Source organism: Phoca vitulina, unplaced genomic scaffold (genome assembly GCF_004348235.1).
Source record: "Phoca vitulina isolate PV1807 unplaced genomic scaffold, GSC_HSeal_1.0 scaffold5, whole genome shotgun sequence".
Lineage (NCBI taxonomy): Eukaryota > Metazoa > Chordata > Mammalia > Carnivora > Phocidae > Phoca > Phoca vitulina.
In genome coordinates this window covers 29,557,049-29,573,870 of record NW_022589708.1, presented here as the reverse complement: position 1 = coordinate 29,573,870, position 16,822 = coordinate 29,557,049, and the positions used below count along the sequence as shown (strand labels likewise).

The 16,822-nt window shown below is 42.4% G+C and overlaps 1 protein-coding gene across 3 annotated transcripts in view; it reads left to right on the top strand.

Moving 5' to 3' along the window:
- Positions 1 to 7,353, top strand: part of SLAIN1 (SLAIN motif family member 1) — a 59,084-nt gene extending 51,731 nt beyond the window's left edge. For all 3 annotated transcript variants that reach the window (XM_032402805.1, XM_032402806.1, XM_032402807.1), the window contains 2 exons: positions 4,186 to 4,474; positions 6,280 to 7,353. In XM_032402805.1, coding sequence (XP_032258696.1) covers positions 4,186 to 4,474; positions 6,280 to 6,355 — 365 coding nt within the window. In that variant the 3' untranslated portion in view covers positions 6,356 to 7,353. The remainder of the gene's footprint in view (positions 1 to 4,185; positions 4,475 to 6,279) is intronic.
- Positions 7,354 to 16,822: the final 9,469 nt, after the last annotated feature.

Genomic DNA, 16,822 nt, shown 5'->3' with positions numbered 1-16,822 from the left:
ACTACATGGTGATTAATGTGTTCACTCATCATATAAACAAAACTTACCTGTGTTTTCCTCGCAGATCTGCCCCTTTCTAGCTATATCTGCTCGATGCCTTTACTCTGAAGAATGCATATTCAGTCTCGCTGTCACTTTGGTCTTGTTTTTACCAGTCCAGAGGTTTGTTCCTCCCAAAAGGAAGTTCTGTTTTAGTGTGTGGAGTAGTATTTATCTGCCCCCTTTTCAGCTTACCACACAGTCTGTCGTTCATTCTCCGTACGTTTTACCCAGCAGTGAGCAATGCGGTGAGCGTGAAATCTCGTGTTCATGTGTTTTTATTTTGTGTGGGGATGTGGTGGTTCCAGTTGTCCCCGTCCCATTCCGACTCATGCTGTTTATGTGGGTAGTTGGGGTTAAGTCTGAGAACGACCCCTGGGAGGCGGACTGAGGGTCAGAGTCCCAGTAATGATGTGGCCCAAACGTAGGAGGCCCGATGTGTGTTCAGAGTGGGCTGGCCAGCAGTCATCAACCAGATGTCTAAGTCTGCACCCAGAGTGGTTTGAAGCCCTTTTCCCTCGGATTCCAGTTTTGGGGCTCAAGTGGCATTTTCCCCACACGTGACGGTTTTTCATTTCAAAATGGCAACATTTACTGAGCACGAGGAACTGTGCTAACTGGTTTATATCTAATTTCTGGCTCAGTTCTGCCAACAACCCTATGAGGTGGTTTCTGTCCTTGTTCCCATTTTGCAGATGAGTAAACAGATAAAGTAACAGTTTGCACAGGGCCATGCAGGTAAAGGAATAGAGCTAGAAAACTGTTCTGATGACCTCAGAGTTTGTCTTTTAACTACAAACATATTCTGACTCCTGTGTGCCATTCTTTCCCTTTCTATATGCAGTTTGTTGCTCTTTACCTTTATCCTACAGCCCAAACACCACACACCCTTTGAAAAGGCTCCATTGATGACCCTAATAGACTTCCCCATAAACCCCTGAAGCAGATCTGGGATGGATTCAATTTTTGGTGCTTACCTTTTTTTTCCCCCCAATGTGTCATATTTCACAGTCTTTATATTTCTCTTCCATACTAGCTCATCACATCCCTCTGGGCTTGGGCCCTAGCTTAGCTGATTTTCTGCGCCCCGCACCTGGCACCCTGCCTGGTATAATGAGTTTGCATGAGTAAATGAATGCCACAGGGCCACATCTTAGGCCTTGATCTGTTAATACTGGAATTAACGACTTGTGTAAAGACACAGAAGACAACTTATGGAATTTGCTAATGGTGGGAAAGGGAGAGCTCCTATTTCACAGGAGGCAGCTGGGGAAACCGGCCAGATAGATCGTGGTGACATTTGTCGTAAGTACACAGTTCTCTAGTTGAGTGCAAGAGTCAATAGTATTCGTGTAGAACGGGAAAGTATAGTTTTGACAGTAGCACATGTGGTCATGATGAGGACTTTTTGTTAACTCTGACTCCATTTGGGTTAATAGCATGATTTGAGTGCCAGAACAATGTATGGAGCCCAAAATAGAATGTCCACAACAGAGAGTGGCCGGTTTTGATGGAAGTGCTCAAAGACTGATGGGGATATGTCAGAAGTGCCCAGTGACCAAATCTGTGACCACTGAAGCCAGGGAAAAAAATTAATTCAAAAGGATTCTAACCAGTAGAGCAAAATAAATAATTACAGTTCCACATTTAATAGACAAAATACATAAACGGAGAAGGGGAAATTTTTCTTTATAGGAGAATGCCCATTCATCAATGTAAAAAGAAAATGTTTGAAAGTCAAGCAGTATAACAAGATAATGAGAGAAGAAAAACCGTTCAGAGCACTGCTGTGTAAGAGAAGGTCAATCATACGCTTCTTTCAAATCTAAGGATTCTCTTCTCATTTACTTTTATTCGAAAGCATTCCAAGCGGTTATTTTCTATACAATCTAAGTTTATATCCTGACGATCCCTAGTTCTGGGCCATTTCACTTCCTGGGAAACACAAAGGTAAGATAACATTGAAAAGCAGTGTGATACAGAAGGAAAACCACTGGATTTGTAGTTAAAAAAAAAAAAATCTGAGTTTGGGTCTTAATCATAAGTTCTTGGATAAGTTATGTATTCTTTCTGATTCTTGTTTTCTTATTTGTACAATTGGGATTTTGTCTGTTTAACTCATCAGTTTTTCCACTTCTTTTAAAATACTCGAGTAGAGTATAGACATTGTGTATAGGAGAATTCATAGGATGCTTTTCCTGAGTAACTTGTGTAATTTCATTTCGAATGATAATGATTGGGACATCAGTGAATCTGTAGATAAATTTTAGGAGAATGGACTCTTCATGATATTCTTCTAATTCATTAACATGGCACCTCTCTTCATTTAGATCTTCTTCGATGTCTCCCAGCAAAGTGTTTGTAGCTTCTTGTATGGAAGTTTTCTGCATCACAGTTAAATTTATTTCTAAGTATCTGATTTTTTAAATGTTTTTATAGGTAGTGTTCTTTTAAATTTTAGTTTCTGCTTTGCTGATATTTAGAAATAGTTGATTTTTGTATTTTGATATTGCATCCAGTGACTTTGCTGACTTCATTTATACTGATGGTTATAGAATTTGGAATATACCTTACATAATGAGTGCATATGAACACTGAAATATATTCAAGAATGTTCACAAAACCCCAAACTGGAAATAACCCAGCCTTTCATCATCGGGCAAGCAGATTGTGACATTCATACAACCAAATACTACATAGCAGTGCAAACAACATGGTTGAATCTCAAACACACGATGTTGAGCGAAAGAAGCCCGAGAACGTACTGTATAATTACATTTATATGAAGTTCAGAGTAGGAATAACCAATCTGTGGTGATAAAGTGAGAATAACTGTTACCATTATGGGAACAGTGAGTGGGAAGGGGGATGAGAGCCTTCTGGGGTGCAGGTAATGCTCTATATCTTGGTGTGACTGGTGGTTCCACAGTGTGTTCACTTTGAAAATTGAGTGCTAGACTTAAGATTTATATACTTTATATGTATTATGTTTTTCGAAAGAAATTGAGCCAAATTCACATTGAATTTTTAAATTTAGACTTTTTTCTGAGCAGTTTTAGGCTTACTGAGCAATGAAGAAGTACAGAGTGCCTGTATATCCCTACATATCCCTTCCTTCCCTGGTTTCCTCTTTTAACTTCTTGCATTTGTGTGGTGCGTTTGTTAACACCTGATGAGCCAATGTATCGAAATATTCATGGTTGAAAGCTACCTAATTAAGGAATTGTAGAATTGGTTGGAAAGGAACTTAGAGATTATTATTTGTCAACTGACAGAAGTTTTACAGTGTCAAAAACTCGGTGGGACCGAAACTACAGCAGGATCTTGTGTAGACCTTAGTTTGCATTGAGTGTTGACTGCTGTACGTGTGTGTCCGCATCCCTGTGCGCGGATTTCACCTGACACTTGAGCAAAACTAATTTTTTAAGAAAATAATTCAAGAGACATTAAATAAAACAACATTTTTCTTTGTCTTTCTCCCTTCCTATATTATGGTTAAGTTCAAAATCAGTTAAACCGTTTTAGAAAATGTTGGGTGTGTAAGTATATTGATGCAGTTTTTAAGAGTTCTTACCCAGAGAGCTCCCTTCGTCTTACAGATCTTGCTGTTCTCAAGGTAATAATAGCACTGGTTGAGTGGTTACCAGGTGTCAGGCCGCACTGTAAGGCTTTATGTGGATTAACTCCTTTACTCATCCCACCAACCCTAGGAGATCGGTCAGTGCCATGTTCGTAACCAACTGATGTCACCTCTGTCTTCCCATCATCACAGTATTGTCCCCTGGTTTTATTTTCATGAAACCATCCCCAGAGCAACCATCAGGAACATCCTCATGTCTTCCATGCAAGCAAGGAAGGAACTGTCCTGTGAGAACTCAGGGATGGTTCTGTTCGTTAAAGGAAAGGAAACTTTGTTAGATGTGGCTTCTGGATATAGTTAGGTGCTCAGAAATGTTGCTGATCGGCAGAACAGGAGACGTGTCAAGAATTAGAGTTTTCTAGTACTTGATGCTGTCTGGAACCCACATTTCATTTCTCTCTGTATATCACCTTTCAGACCCTACTTGGTCTAGAATGTAAGGTACATGTCCTCAGTTGGGTAGCAGTAAAAGTTTTCGCTCTCGTCCCTGTCCTCTTCCTTTCTAGTTCCTTCCCCAGGACAACTTCAGCACAGAATGCACAGCGTGGGGCATTTCCCAGTGTCCGTGCGGCAGCCTCTGAAAGCCACGGCCTACGTGAGTCCCACCGTGCAGGGCGGCGGCGGCAGCATGCCTTTGTCCAACGGCCTCCAGCCATATTCCAGCACGGGCATCCCCACACCAAACAAAGCGGCCGCCACATCGGGGACTATGGGCCGCAGTGCGCTTCCCAGACCTTCACTGGCAATAAACGGGAGTAACCTGCCTCGAAGCAAAATTGCACAGCCTGTTAGAAGGTAGGAACCTCTGTTCGCTCCACCGCCTCTTTTGCAGCTTGAAATTGGAAACTGCTAGGGAACCAGCCTCCCTTTTGGGGTCTCTGGCACGCTGCCCTTCATGGCCTGACCTCTGACCTCCTCCTTCTGGAAAGTGCTGGGGCGGGGGTGTCCCTTCCTCCCTCCTCACTTCACTCCCGATGCGCCGCAGTTTGCTTTAATTTACCAGGTAAGCTCCGTCTCCAGAGCTGTTGTGTATTTTCCTTCCCCCAGGTTTTTCCCTCCAGGACTTTGCTCAGATGACCCCTCTGTGCACAAATGCAACTCCAGGGGCAGTTGTAGCTCCTTTTTCACCCCACCCCCCACCCCCCAGCACTGATCACCGCCTGAGGGAGTACAGAGTCTGCTCCCTTACTAGTTTATGGTCTGACTGTCCTCTAGAATGGGAGCTTCATGGGGACGGAGGAAGGGAGTGTTCATGAATATAAAACCCCAAGGCTAAGGACTAGGCCTAGCACAGGATCAATTGTAAATATTTGTCGAAGCAATAATTTTATCAAAATAAGCAAACACGTTGGGCAGCTGTACGCATGCACACCTGCTCAGTCTTACGGAGCTGGGCCTTTATTAGCTTGTGTTGGTAAGTTTAGTCAGGGTCCTGCTGGAGTTTTTTTTTGTTTAAAACTTCAGATTAGTTGCAAGGCACATAGGAGACAAGTTCGTGGTCATGATGTACCCTTCTTGAACTGGAGATCTTGAAGTGTTCTAGGTCAGTAAGAATTCCATAGCAGTGGCTCCAGGATAGTTTAGGAAGAGGAGACAGCGGAGGCAGTAACCACAGACCACTCCCGACAAGGAACTAGGCTCTGGAGGAGGAGGGGGATGGGCCACTGTGACCATGTGGAAGGGTATGATGCGCGCGCAAGCAGTTCTTCCTTCTCTTTTTGTTTTTTGTTTTTTAAAGATTTTATTTATTTATTCATTAGAGACAGAGAGAGAGAGGCAGAGGGAGAAGCAGGCTCCCAAGGAGCAGAGAGCCCGATGCGGGACTCATCCCAGGACCCTGAGATCATGACCTGAGCCGAAGGCAGACGCTTAACCGTCTGAGCCACCCAGGCGCCCCAGTTCTTCCTTCTTTGTGTGTTAATACGTGTAAATATTTTCAGATTAGAAGTAGTAAGTGCTCAGTAAAAAATTCAGAAACTATTAAACACATAAACAAATGAGTGAACTCCTAGTCCTGTTACCCAGATAGGAAGCATTTTGTTGCATGTTTAATAAATTCTGGCTTATTCTCCCCCTGTAAATACAGGTGTGTGTTTGTTATATTCATGGCAAATAGAATCCCAGTATTTGATGGATGTAGGTTATTGTGACCCCTCCATTTGTCCTTCGAATAGGTCTCCAAACTAATCTTCTCTAAAGGGAGGACGTTTCCCCAAACTTAGGCAAACACTGGGTATTATTCTTTGCCAGTATCATAGGCACATCTTTATTTGTAAGGTTGCAGATTTCTTCCTGTGAATTTGCTGTTTGCATTCAAGGAAGTACCCGTTTGTTTTTAGACAAGAGTTCATCTTTCTCTTTCTGGTTTTAAAATACCCTTTGTCCGTGAAGGATGTGTTGCAGTACACACGCCCCCATCCGCCCACCCACGCATGGCGGTGTGCTGAGAATGGCGTTTCCAGCCGGTGAGCGCGTGGCACCCAGGCACGCTCAGGAAAGTGCCGGTAGCGGCCGGCGCCCGCGCTGCGCGGAGGAGAGCAGACGGGAGTGAGGGCCGGGACCCCCGCGAGGGTACTAACCGTCTCTTTCCGTCCCCTCAGTTTCCTTCAGCCTCCAAAGCCTCTGTCTTCGCTCAGCGCTCTGAGGGACGGAAGCTGGAGAGACGGTTGCTACTGATGCGTTTCCACGGGGAAGGAGCGGAAATGAGGGTCGAGTTACCTAGCTGGCTAGGTAACCGTGAGCGTGGGGATATTCTTTCCCTTCTGCGTTTTAACATATTTACTGCATTGTTTTTCAACGGACCAAGCGCCAGAGACTAATGATTGCACTTAAATATTTGCCTGAGAGAATACCGCACCAGTCTCAGATCCGTGGTTGCGGTATTGTGACATTTAGATCTAGGGGGTTTTTGTAGAACTGCTATGTACCTGGACACTTTTTGAGAGGATTGAGATGTATCGATAATGCTTTCTTTGCCATGAGTTTTTTAAAGTAACTGGTTCAATTTACTTACGTGTTCTAAACATCTTCCCATTACATGTTCTGTATTTTAATACATTGCATATTTACAACTAGGTTCTATAATTTATGCTTTGAAGTTTACTTTTTTATAGTTTACAGGAATTTTATTTTTTGTGCCTATTTCTTTTTACACCTCTGTGAACCACTATGGAACAACTTAAATTTTGTGCCATAAAAATATTTTTGTGGTAAGGTACTATTTTTTTAGCTCTAGGGATCTATCAGCAAAAATCCACCATACAATTTGAAAGACCTAATTTTATGTTGACTGAGCACAACATAAGCTGAAGCATTGCAAGGGGGTAGCCAGACAGCAGTTAGATGGTCTTGTGTTTTTCATTGTTAATTTATTGTCATACATGGGTTTCCGACTTACAAAGGCATCACAGGCTCATTGCACTTAATACCTGCAATGTTTGCTTCTGTACCACAATTGATTTTCAGTACTTTATTACAGAGGATGAGAAACTGTAATGTTTTGTTAACAATGCTTCTGGAAATGGATGCATTTTAAAGCAAATAAATCTTTTTGATAGACCTTTTACAAAACCCATTTGCACTAATGAATGCTTTCTTATGGTATAGGACTTAATATCTGTTTACTGTGTACACTGCTCTTTTGGAATGTTCAGAAATAAAGACTATTTCAGCAATACCAGGTCACGCATGAATGTGCAGCATGAGCAGTATAAACACCATTTCTGTGTTTCACTATCATTGTGAAAGGATACTCACGTTTGTGAAAACTATTTCTCTAGAATACTCCTGATACGAGTGGGAGGTTTTGGTTTTGCAGTGAGGTTTAGGTCCCATTTAGCAAGGCCATCAAAACTCAGGTAGCCTCTTGCCCAGAAGTACTTACGGATGAACAGTCTCCGTGATTAACAGTTCATGGGGGTCGAATTTGAAGTATTGTCACAATATCAGCAAAATATTCTCCATTATGTCTGATACAGGTTGAAAAAACTTTTCACCTGAAGGTACTATGGAAAGGTTAGGCAAAGGCTTTAATGTTAAATATTAAAATAGAAACTTATGTATAATTCCATCTAGAATGGCTTTTAGTTAACTTGCTGTGTAAATGAAATGTGAGCTAGAGGAGGTGTGAGATACCAAAGGGGAAGTAATATTTTTTGAGCACTTCTTTAGTGAGGAGAACTGTCCTAGAGATTTCAGGTACATTTGTCTATTCTAAACCACCTGCTGTTCTCACCACTTACATAATAAAGATACTCAGTCCAAGGTAGCAGGTTAACCTTATATAAACATTTAGCTAGTACTGAAGCTGACTTAGGAATCCAGGTTTAGCCCATCTCAAAAATCTGTTTTCCCCACTGCTGTGCTCTTTTCCTATGAGCACATGTAGTTAGTACATTTTTTTAAAAGTGGGTTTCTATTCTGCTAAGGAAATTAAAGGATTAAATTCATTTTCAATTTAAATATTTCTATTCAAAAAAAGTCTGTTCAGCTCTTGGGATGATAAAGAGCTCTGTGCCTTGAATTTCACATTCTAGTTGGTGGGAGACACAGTAAACGAACAAGTGAGTGAATCACGGTATAGATCCCTACTGCTCAGGGAGGGGACAAAAGGTGCTCAAAGTAAGGGCGAGGGGCTCAAAGCAAGAGAAAAATCGAGACCAGGAGAGATCACACTTTTAAGTCACCTGGCTAGATCTCATTAAGGACTTGACCCTTGCAGACTTGGGAGATGGAGAGTTAGTCCTAAAGTTACTTCATAGACTCTTGCCCCTGGAGTTCTCCAGAACACCAGCAGCTTCGGCATCTCGTGGGAACTTACTAGAAATGCAGATTCTCAAGCCCCACCCCCCCAGGCTTAGTGGGTGATTTGAAGAACCTCCTCCCAACCGTCCCTGCAAAGGCTCAGGACGGAGCAGGCCTGGCGTGCTGGAGGAAGAGCAGAAAGGCCGGTGCGGCTGCAAGCAGACGGGACAAGGAGGGCAGAAGTAGAGAGGTAAGGGCGCTGTGGGCCACAGTGGGGAGTTTGTTACTCGGCAAGGGGAGCCGGGCACCGTTCTGAGAGGCGGAGCTCATGATTTGACTTAGGTTTAAATAGATCACCCTGGCATTTGGGGGAGAATAGACTAGAAGATGGCAAATGTAGATGAAACTATTTCAGTAATCCAAGCAAGAGAGGAGGAATTGGACCAGAAGGATTTCAGTGTGGGTAGTCAAAGTGGCCAGCTTTGGGGTATATTCTGAAAGTAGAGCTGTCAGGATTTCTTTATGGACTGGATCTACTATGTTCAAAAAGGAAAACAAACCCTTTGGGCCAGCAAGTAGAAGGACAGAGTTCCGCAGGTAGAGATAGGGAGGGCTGTGACCGGCTGAGATCACCAAAGGGAGCCTAGATGGAGAAGAGGACTAAGGACTGGGAGCTGGGCACGTGTGCCTTCGAGCTTACGTGAGTTCCTCGTCCCGGTAACTGGGCCTCATGCAGGGAAAGACAGCCCGAGAGCTTCGTTTTCGCACATGGAAGGGAGCGATGGTGTTGGGTTAACGCAGATTCAAGCAGGACTTCTCTTTGGATTAGCTGTCCCAGTGTAACCAGCTACCACAAAACTTGGCAGCCTCACCCAACATCTCACAGTTGCCATGGGGCTGGAATCTGGCCACAGCCTAGCCGAGTCCTCTGGCCTAGTGTCCCTCTCCAGGCTGCGGTCATGGGGAGACTGGCCTGGGAAAGAACGCGCTTCCACGCTTACTCACAGGGCTGTTGGCAGGATTCATTTCCTTGTGTGCCGTCCCCCATTTCTTCCACACGGACCTCTCCTGGGGCAGCTTCCTGCACAGTGGCTGGCTTCATCAGGATGAACAAGTGAGAAGTGCGAGAGAGTGAACCAGAAATGTGGAAGTTAGTCTCTTGTAACTTAATCTTGGAAGCAATATCCCATCACTTGGCCATATTCTGTTTGTTGGAAGCCAGTCACCAGGTCCAGCCCTCATTCAGGGTGAGGGGATGACCCGAGAATGTGAATACCTGGGGACAAGGATCTTACAAGCTGCCTGCCAGACACTGCCTCCAAAACCTCGCCCGCAGCCGTACTGGGTGATGCCCATCGAATTTCCAAAGTGATTGACACTCTCTGTATGCCAGCAGTGAAAATTCCTGTTACTCTACACCCTCAGTACCGTTTATAGCGTCTCTAGCTTGGTGGGTGTGCAGTACTGTATCGCGGTTTCAATTTGCATTTCTTTTTTCGCTAGTTGGGATCGTAAACCTTTTCATTGGTTAGACGGAACATCAGCTTATCTTCTGTGGATTCCTTTTCAGGTCTTTTGCCCATTTTCCTGTTGGGGTTTTCTGACCGGTTTGTAGTAGCTCTTTATAAAGCCTGCTCTGAGCCTTTTGTCAGTTAGATGTGTCACGTGTTCACGCTGTGTAGCTTACCTTTTAATTCTCTTTATGGTGTATTTTGATAGACTTACTTTAATATGGTACCATTTACTCCCTTTTTAAGATTAGCCATTTTGTGTCTTAAAGAGTATTTTCCTACCCTAAAATCATGAGTTTATTCTGTATTCTCAAGGCTTTATTATTTTGCTTTCCACCTATATTTTTTATTATCCATGTAGTTGTTCTAATAACACTGAAAACTCCATCCTTACCCCAGTTTTTCTGTCATAAAGCAAATGCCTTTGTGTCTGTGTCTATTTCAACTGTCTATTCTTGCAGAATTCCAGAACTGTACTGTTCTAAACATGTAGCATTATAATTTTGCCAAATAGCAAAGCAATCTTGTTGTCCTGTTTTCCCTTAGGAGTGTCTTGGTTATTCCTGTCACTTTAGCTTGTTCAAAAATACAGACTTGCAGTCAGTGACATTCCAGAAAAACATCCTGTTGGAATTGCATAGAACTTAATCAATTTGGGGGAAATTGATTCTTTATAATATTGAATCTTATAATCCATGAGCATGGTCTATGTCTTTTATTGACTGAGGTATTCTTTAATCTCTCAATTGTGCCAAGTTCTCCATGGAGTGCTTATATATTCTTTGCCAGATTAATTTCTGGATATTTGGAATTTTTATGCTAGTGTAAGGGATATTTTTAAAAATTTCATTCCAGCATTTTGTTTTGAATGTTTTATTCAACAACTGTAAGTTTATGTCAGTTATATTTATCATTTGTTACACAGTCAAATGTATAAGAGTGAGTTTTATTTCTTCCTTTCCTGTCCTTCTAACTTTTCTTTTTCTTGACTATGGTCTCCAATGCAATATTAAATACAAACGATAATATTTTTCTTTTTGCTAATTTCAAGAGGAAAGCTTTTTTTTTTTTTACCATTAACTTTCAAATTTGCTAAGAGCATTTTTAATTGCAAAAGTGAATTTTAATAACCTTTTTCTGCATCTAGAATATCTCTTTTAGTCTTAATATGCCAACTTTATGAGAGATTTTAAAATTGAATCAACCACGGATTAAAGATAAATCCAAGTTGGTCTGGACGTTTATTTCATTTTAAAGATAGATGGATTTGATGTACTAATGTTTAGGATTTTTGAATAAAAATGACCTCTAATTTTTCTTTCTTAAGCTATCTCTGTCAGGTTTTGGAATTAAGATAGTTTTAGACTCATAAGACAAGTTGGGAGGTACTTTCAGTTCTATCTGGATAAATTCGTATAATATTGGAATTATTTCTACTTTAAAAACAGGTGATAAATCTCAGTTGTGAAGCCACTGAAGCCTGGAATCCAGGTCATGTTTTAAAAATCTGGTGTTGTATCTACTTACTGTACTTGCACAGGCATTAGGAGAAAACCTACCTTAGTGGTGGACATCTACATACTCCTCATGGTTCTGTCAAATTTTGCTTCATGTCTTTTGAGGACATAGGATTTGGTGTATACACATGTAGATATGTTTTATCTTCCTTGCAGACTGAACCTGTTATTGGAACTATTCTTTTTTTTTTAATGTCTAGGAATCTATTTTTCTCAGATTAGGTAGCTACATCAGATTTCTTTTAGTGTTTGTAGCATATATATTTCTTAAACCTTCACTGTCAAACTTTTATCATTGTTATGTTAAAACAACATATAGTTCAATTCTTAACCAAGTATGAAAATCTTTGCCATTCAGCTTGAGCATTTAAGCCAGTAGTATATAAAATGACTGACATATTTAAATGTACATTTATGAGCTGTTTGTTACATCTGTTAGTTCTCTCTCCTGTTGGTTTGAAAATTATACCCTAATGCTCTTTTGCTGTTAGTGGCTACCCAAGAAATTGCAGTTTTCATCCTTTACCTATCAAAGAATATTAATCTTAACTTTTACCATCCTCCTAGGCAACACAAGGACATCCTTGCATCTAATCTAGTATCATACTAGACATTAGCCTCCTGACACACCTAATCTCTGTACACGCAATTTAAGCCTCAGCCGGGATTGGGGGAGAAAAATCATGTAGATTTTGGGGCTCTCTGAAATTCAGAGAAAAGAGTTAGCCGTGTAAACAATGTAATATTGTATGATTAAAAAGTACTTAGAGAAAGGTACACAGACTAATGGTGGGACCAAGGGAACGATCAGCAGGTGAAGTCAGAAGTTTCCCAGGTAGTGTAATTATTTTATCTTAAATCAGGCCCTTAGTTCACTTGCCCAGCAAATATTTACTGACAGCCTAGTATTTGTCAGGCTTTGTGCTCGATGCTGAGGATATCACGGTCAATAAATCAGATATGGTCCCTGCCTTTATGCAAGTTACATTTTTGATTCAAGTGAGAAAGAGCTTAAAATAAAACAAAATACCATGTCCTTCTCATAAACAAGTGAGGGGCGAAGATCCAGAATAAGGGGTCAGAAGAGGAGGACAAGAATCATTTACCTAAATGGGATGCTCCAGAAAGGCCGGAAAAGAGAGTATTTAAGCTGAGGATGTATAGGATCAAATGAAGAGAAGGGCAAAGATTATTTCAGGCAGAGATGGGGAAGAATTTGGAGTGTAGAGAACCAAAAGGAGGCTGGTGGGGCTGGACCTTAGGGTGCCAGTGACAGGACTAGCTACAGGAATTTGGGGTCCAGTACAAAATGAAAATGCAAAATAAACATTGAAGACAGTAAGAATTTCAAGATGGCAACAGTAGAAAATTAAACCAATCAAGGGGCCCTTCTGAGCATGGGGCCATGTGCCACTACACAGGCCACAGGACCAGAAGCCAGCAGCCATGGCTAGAGGGGGAGTAGTGAGCGCTGGATTGAGGGAAGAGATGGGCAGGATCCTGTAGAACCTCTAGTAAGGACTGTGATGTGTATTTGAAGTTCAGTGGGAAGCTACTTACTAGTAGTAATACTGACATAATGCTCTTCCTATGTACTAGACACTCTGCTACATTCTTTAGTTTTTACTAATGTAATCCTCACAGAAACTTACTGTTCTAAAATTAAACCTGTGGGATTTATGGAGGTGGCTAAGTGATGACATGGAGAAGTCCATGCATTTGAAAGAAGATTTTTATTAGTGACATTTCCCAAGAGGAAGGGGCAGTCATACCATGCAGGGCCACGTGAGAAGCATCAGGCTTTGTTCAGGAGGCAGAAGCAGGAGAGTGAGGGGCAAGTCTAGGCCAGAGATGTTAATGGGGCTTCTGTGGGAAAAGCAGAGTGATCAGTTTAGGATTGGCTAGGTTGAATAATTCCAGTGGGTTTAGGGCTATCGAGGTGGTCTCTTGTTACCTGGTACTTGGCCCTGGGATGAGTTAGGGCAGGGGAAATTTGCTTTGGTGTGTGAGAACTGCCTGAGAAAGCGGGTGGGGGGGCTCAGCCCAGAATCAGCGGGTCCGCACAGGTAAGCAGACTTGCAGGAGCGAGGTAAACCCGTTGGTAGTTTGGCCCTGTGATGAACGGATGTCAGATAGAATAAATCTAAGCAAGCGCAGCTAGAATGCTTACTGAGGTAAGTACTATTATCCCCATTTCATTTTTTTGTGACAGCCTAGGACTTATTTTCCAACTGGAGATTTGGCCTTTTCACCCCTTTCACCAATTTGGGCCACTTCCCACCCTCTGCCTCTGGTAACTACCTTTCTGTGCCTGTATCTGTGAGTTTTTTTGTTTTTGTTTTTGTTTTTTTTAACCAGAACCCTGGTAAGACTAACCACAAAGTGGGGGACACCACAAGCACAGAAAAGCAAGAGGATCAGACCCTATGCCAGGAACTCCAGGCAGTGGCGGGGGGGGGGGGGGGCAGGGAGACACACTGGGAAACAAGCCCCCCCTAATAGCCAGCTTTGAAAACCAGTAGGGCTTAACTCCAGGTATATATGTATTTTTAAATTTTTTAAACTTTTTAATTCTAGTTAACATTATATAGTAATTCATAAGTATATGAATTACTTCGTATATACTTGCTTCATGTCTTCTGAGGACATAGGATTTGGTATATACAATATAGTAATTGAACACTTCCATACATCACCCTGTGCTCATCATAACAAATGCACTTCTTAGAAATTAACAGGGCTTGGGGCACCTGGGTGGCTCAGTAGGTTAAGCAGCTGCCTTCGGCTCAGGTCATGATCCCAGGGTCCTGGGATTGAGCCCCGCATCGGGCTCCTTGCTCAGCAGGGAGCCTGCTTCTCCCTCTGCCCCTCCTCCAGCTTGTGCTCTCTCTCTTTGCTTGCTCACTCTCAGTCTCTCAAATAAAATCTTAAGAAAAAAAAAAAATGAACAGGGCTTAACTCCAAGAGAGCCTGGAGGGCAATAGGAAACAGAGTCCCCACTCTTAAAGGGTCACCAAATAGCTGCCCAAGACACAACACAGAAGCAGCAGTTTGAAAAGCACCTGTGGTATCCATGAAGGAGATTTATTTACTAATCTCAGAACCTGTGCTGAAGGAGCAGGGATCTTCAGGAGACTTCTCCAAGAACAAAAGTGCTATTTCTCTTCCCCTCCCCCAGCCTAGATAGCTAGACATTTGCGAGAACCAGTGCTAACAGTCTCCACTTTGCTAGTGCCCTGTGCCCAACTCACTGTTCCCTGCAGACCCACCCCATCCAACCCACCCACCTTGGAAGGCATCCCTACAAAGCAGCCCTGGCAGGAACCGGCTGCACTCCAACATGACTCCTGCCCCGGGGGAGAGGGAGTGAGCCACACCAGCATGCCCACAGTTCAAGCAGCCAAGGCCTTAGCTGGCTGAACAGGGAGAAAGCCCAGCCATTCAGTGTGCTCACAACAGTGGCAGGGAGGCTAAGTGCAGACAGCTAACTTGACGGCTGACACCGCCCACGTACAAGCCCATTGCAGCCTCATTCAGGCCCCTCAATGGCAAAGGGACCAAATCCTGACCGGTGTGCCAATAGCAGGCAAAGCAGGTCATTTTAGCCAAGTGGGCTAAAAGCCAAATGTGGCTCAGCCACAAGAGTAGGGCACGTGCAACCCAAGTAGACATTCATGGAGCACCTAGTTCTGGTAACTGGGGGAATTGTACTACAGGGCACCCCGGGACCGCTTCTACACAAGGCCACTACTGTCCAGACCAGATGTAGCTGACCTCCCTAATACGTAGAAACAAACGCAGATAAAAGAGACAAAGGAAAATGTTCTAAATGAAAGAACAAGACAAAAATCACAGCAGAAGAACTACCTGAAACAGATAAGCAATGTGTCCGATAAAGGACTCAAAGTAATGGACATAAAGATACTCACTGAACTTGAAAAAAGAGTGGAAAACCTCAGTGAAAACTTCAACAAAGAGAAAACATTAAAAAAAAAAATTCAATAACTAAATTAAAAATACATTAGAGGAAGTCAATAGGTCAGAGGATGCAGAAGAAAGGATCAGTGATCTGGAAAATAGCAACCAAGATGAGCAGCAAAGAAAATAAAAAATGAGAATAGGTTAAGGGGACTCAGTGACATCACTAAGCATCACAACATTTGCAATTTAGGGATCTTAGAAGGAGAAGAGAAGAGAGGGCAGAAAACTTATTTGAAGGAATAATAACTAAAAATTTCCCACTCTAGGGAAGAAAACACACATCTAGGCCGCAGAAGCACAGAGAGGCTCTAAGAGATTAACCGAAGAAGGTCCACACCAAGACACATAACAATTAAAATGGCAAAAAGTAGTGATAGAGAATTTTAAAAGCAAGAGAAAAAAAAGTTACATACAAGGGAAACCCTATAAGGCTAACACCTGATTTTTCAGCAGATACTTTGCAGGCCAGAAGGGTGTGGCAAGATATATTTAAAGTGCTGAAAGGAAAAAACCTGTAGCCATGAGGATGAATACTCTATCCAGCAAGGCTATCATTCAGGATAGAAGGAGAGATAAAGAGTTTCCCAGACAGGGCGCCTGGGTGGCTCAGTTGGTTAAGCGACTGCCTTCAGCTCAGGTCATGATCCTGGAGTCCCAGGATCGAGTCCCGCATTGGGCTCCCTGCTCGGCAGGGAGTCTGCTTCTCCCTCTGACCTTCCCCCCTCTCATGCTCTCTCTCTCTCAAATAAATAAATAAAATCTTAAAAAAAAAAAAAAAAAAAAAGAGTTTCCCAGACAAAGAGAAGTTAAAAGCGTTCATCACCACTGAATCAGCCTTACAAGAAATACTAAAGAAAATTCTATAGAAAGGGAAGAACATAACTAGAGTGAGACAATTATGAAAGGAAAATATTTCACAGGTAAAAGCAGACATTAATAAAGGTAGTAGATTAATCAGTCATAAAGCCAATATGGAGGTTAAAACACAAAAGTAGTAAAACCAATTATATCTATAAAAATCAGGGGTGCCTGGGTGGCTCGGTAGGTTAAGCATCTGCCTTCGGCTCAGGTCATGATCTGAGGGTCCTGGGACCACAATAGCCAAACTGTGGAAAGAGCCGAGATGCCCTTCAACAGATGAATGGATAAAGAAGATGTGGTCCGTATAGACAATGGAATACTACTCAGCCATCAGAAAGGATGAATACCCAACTTTTATATCAACATGGATGGGACTGGAGGAGATTATGCTAAGTGAAATAAGTCAAGCAGAGAAAGTCAATTATCATATGGTTTCACTTATTTGTGGAACATAAGGAATAGCATGGAGGACATTAGCAGAAGGAAGGGAAAAATGAAGGGGGGGGCAGATCGGAGGGGGAGATGAACCA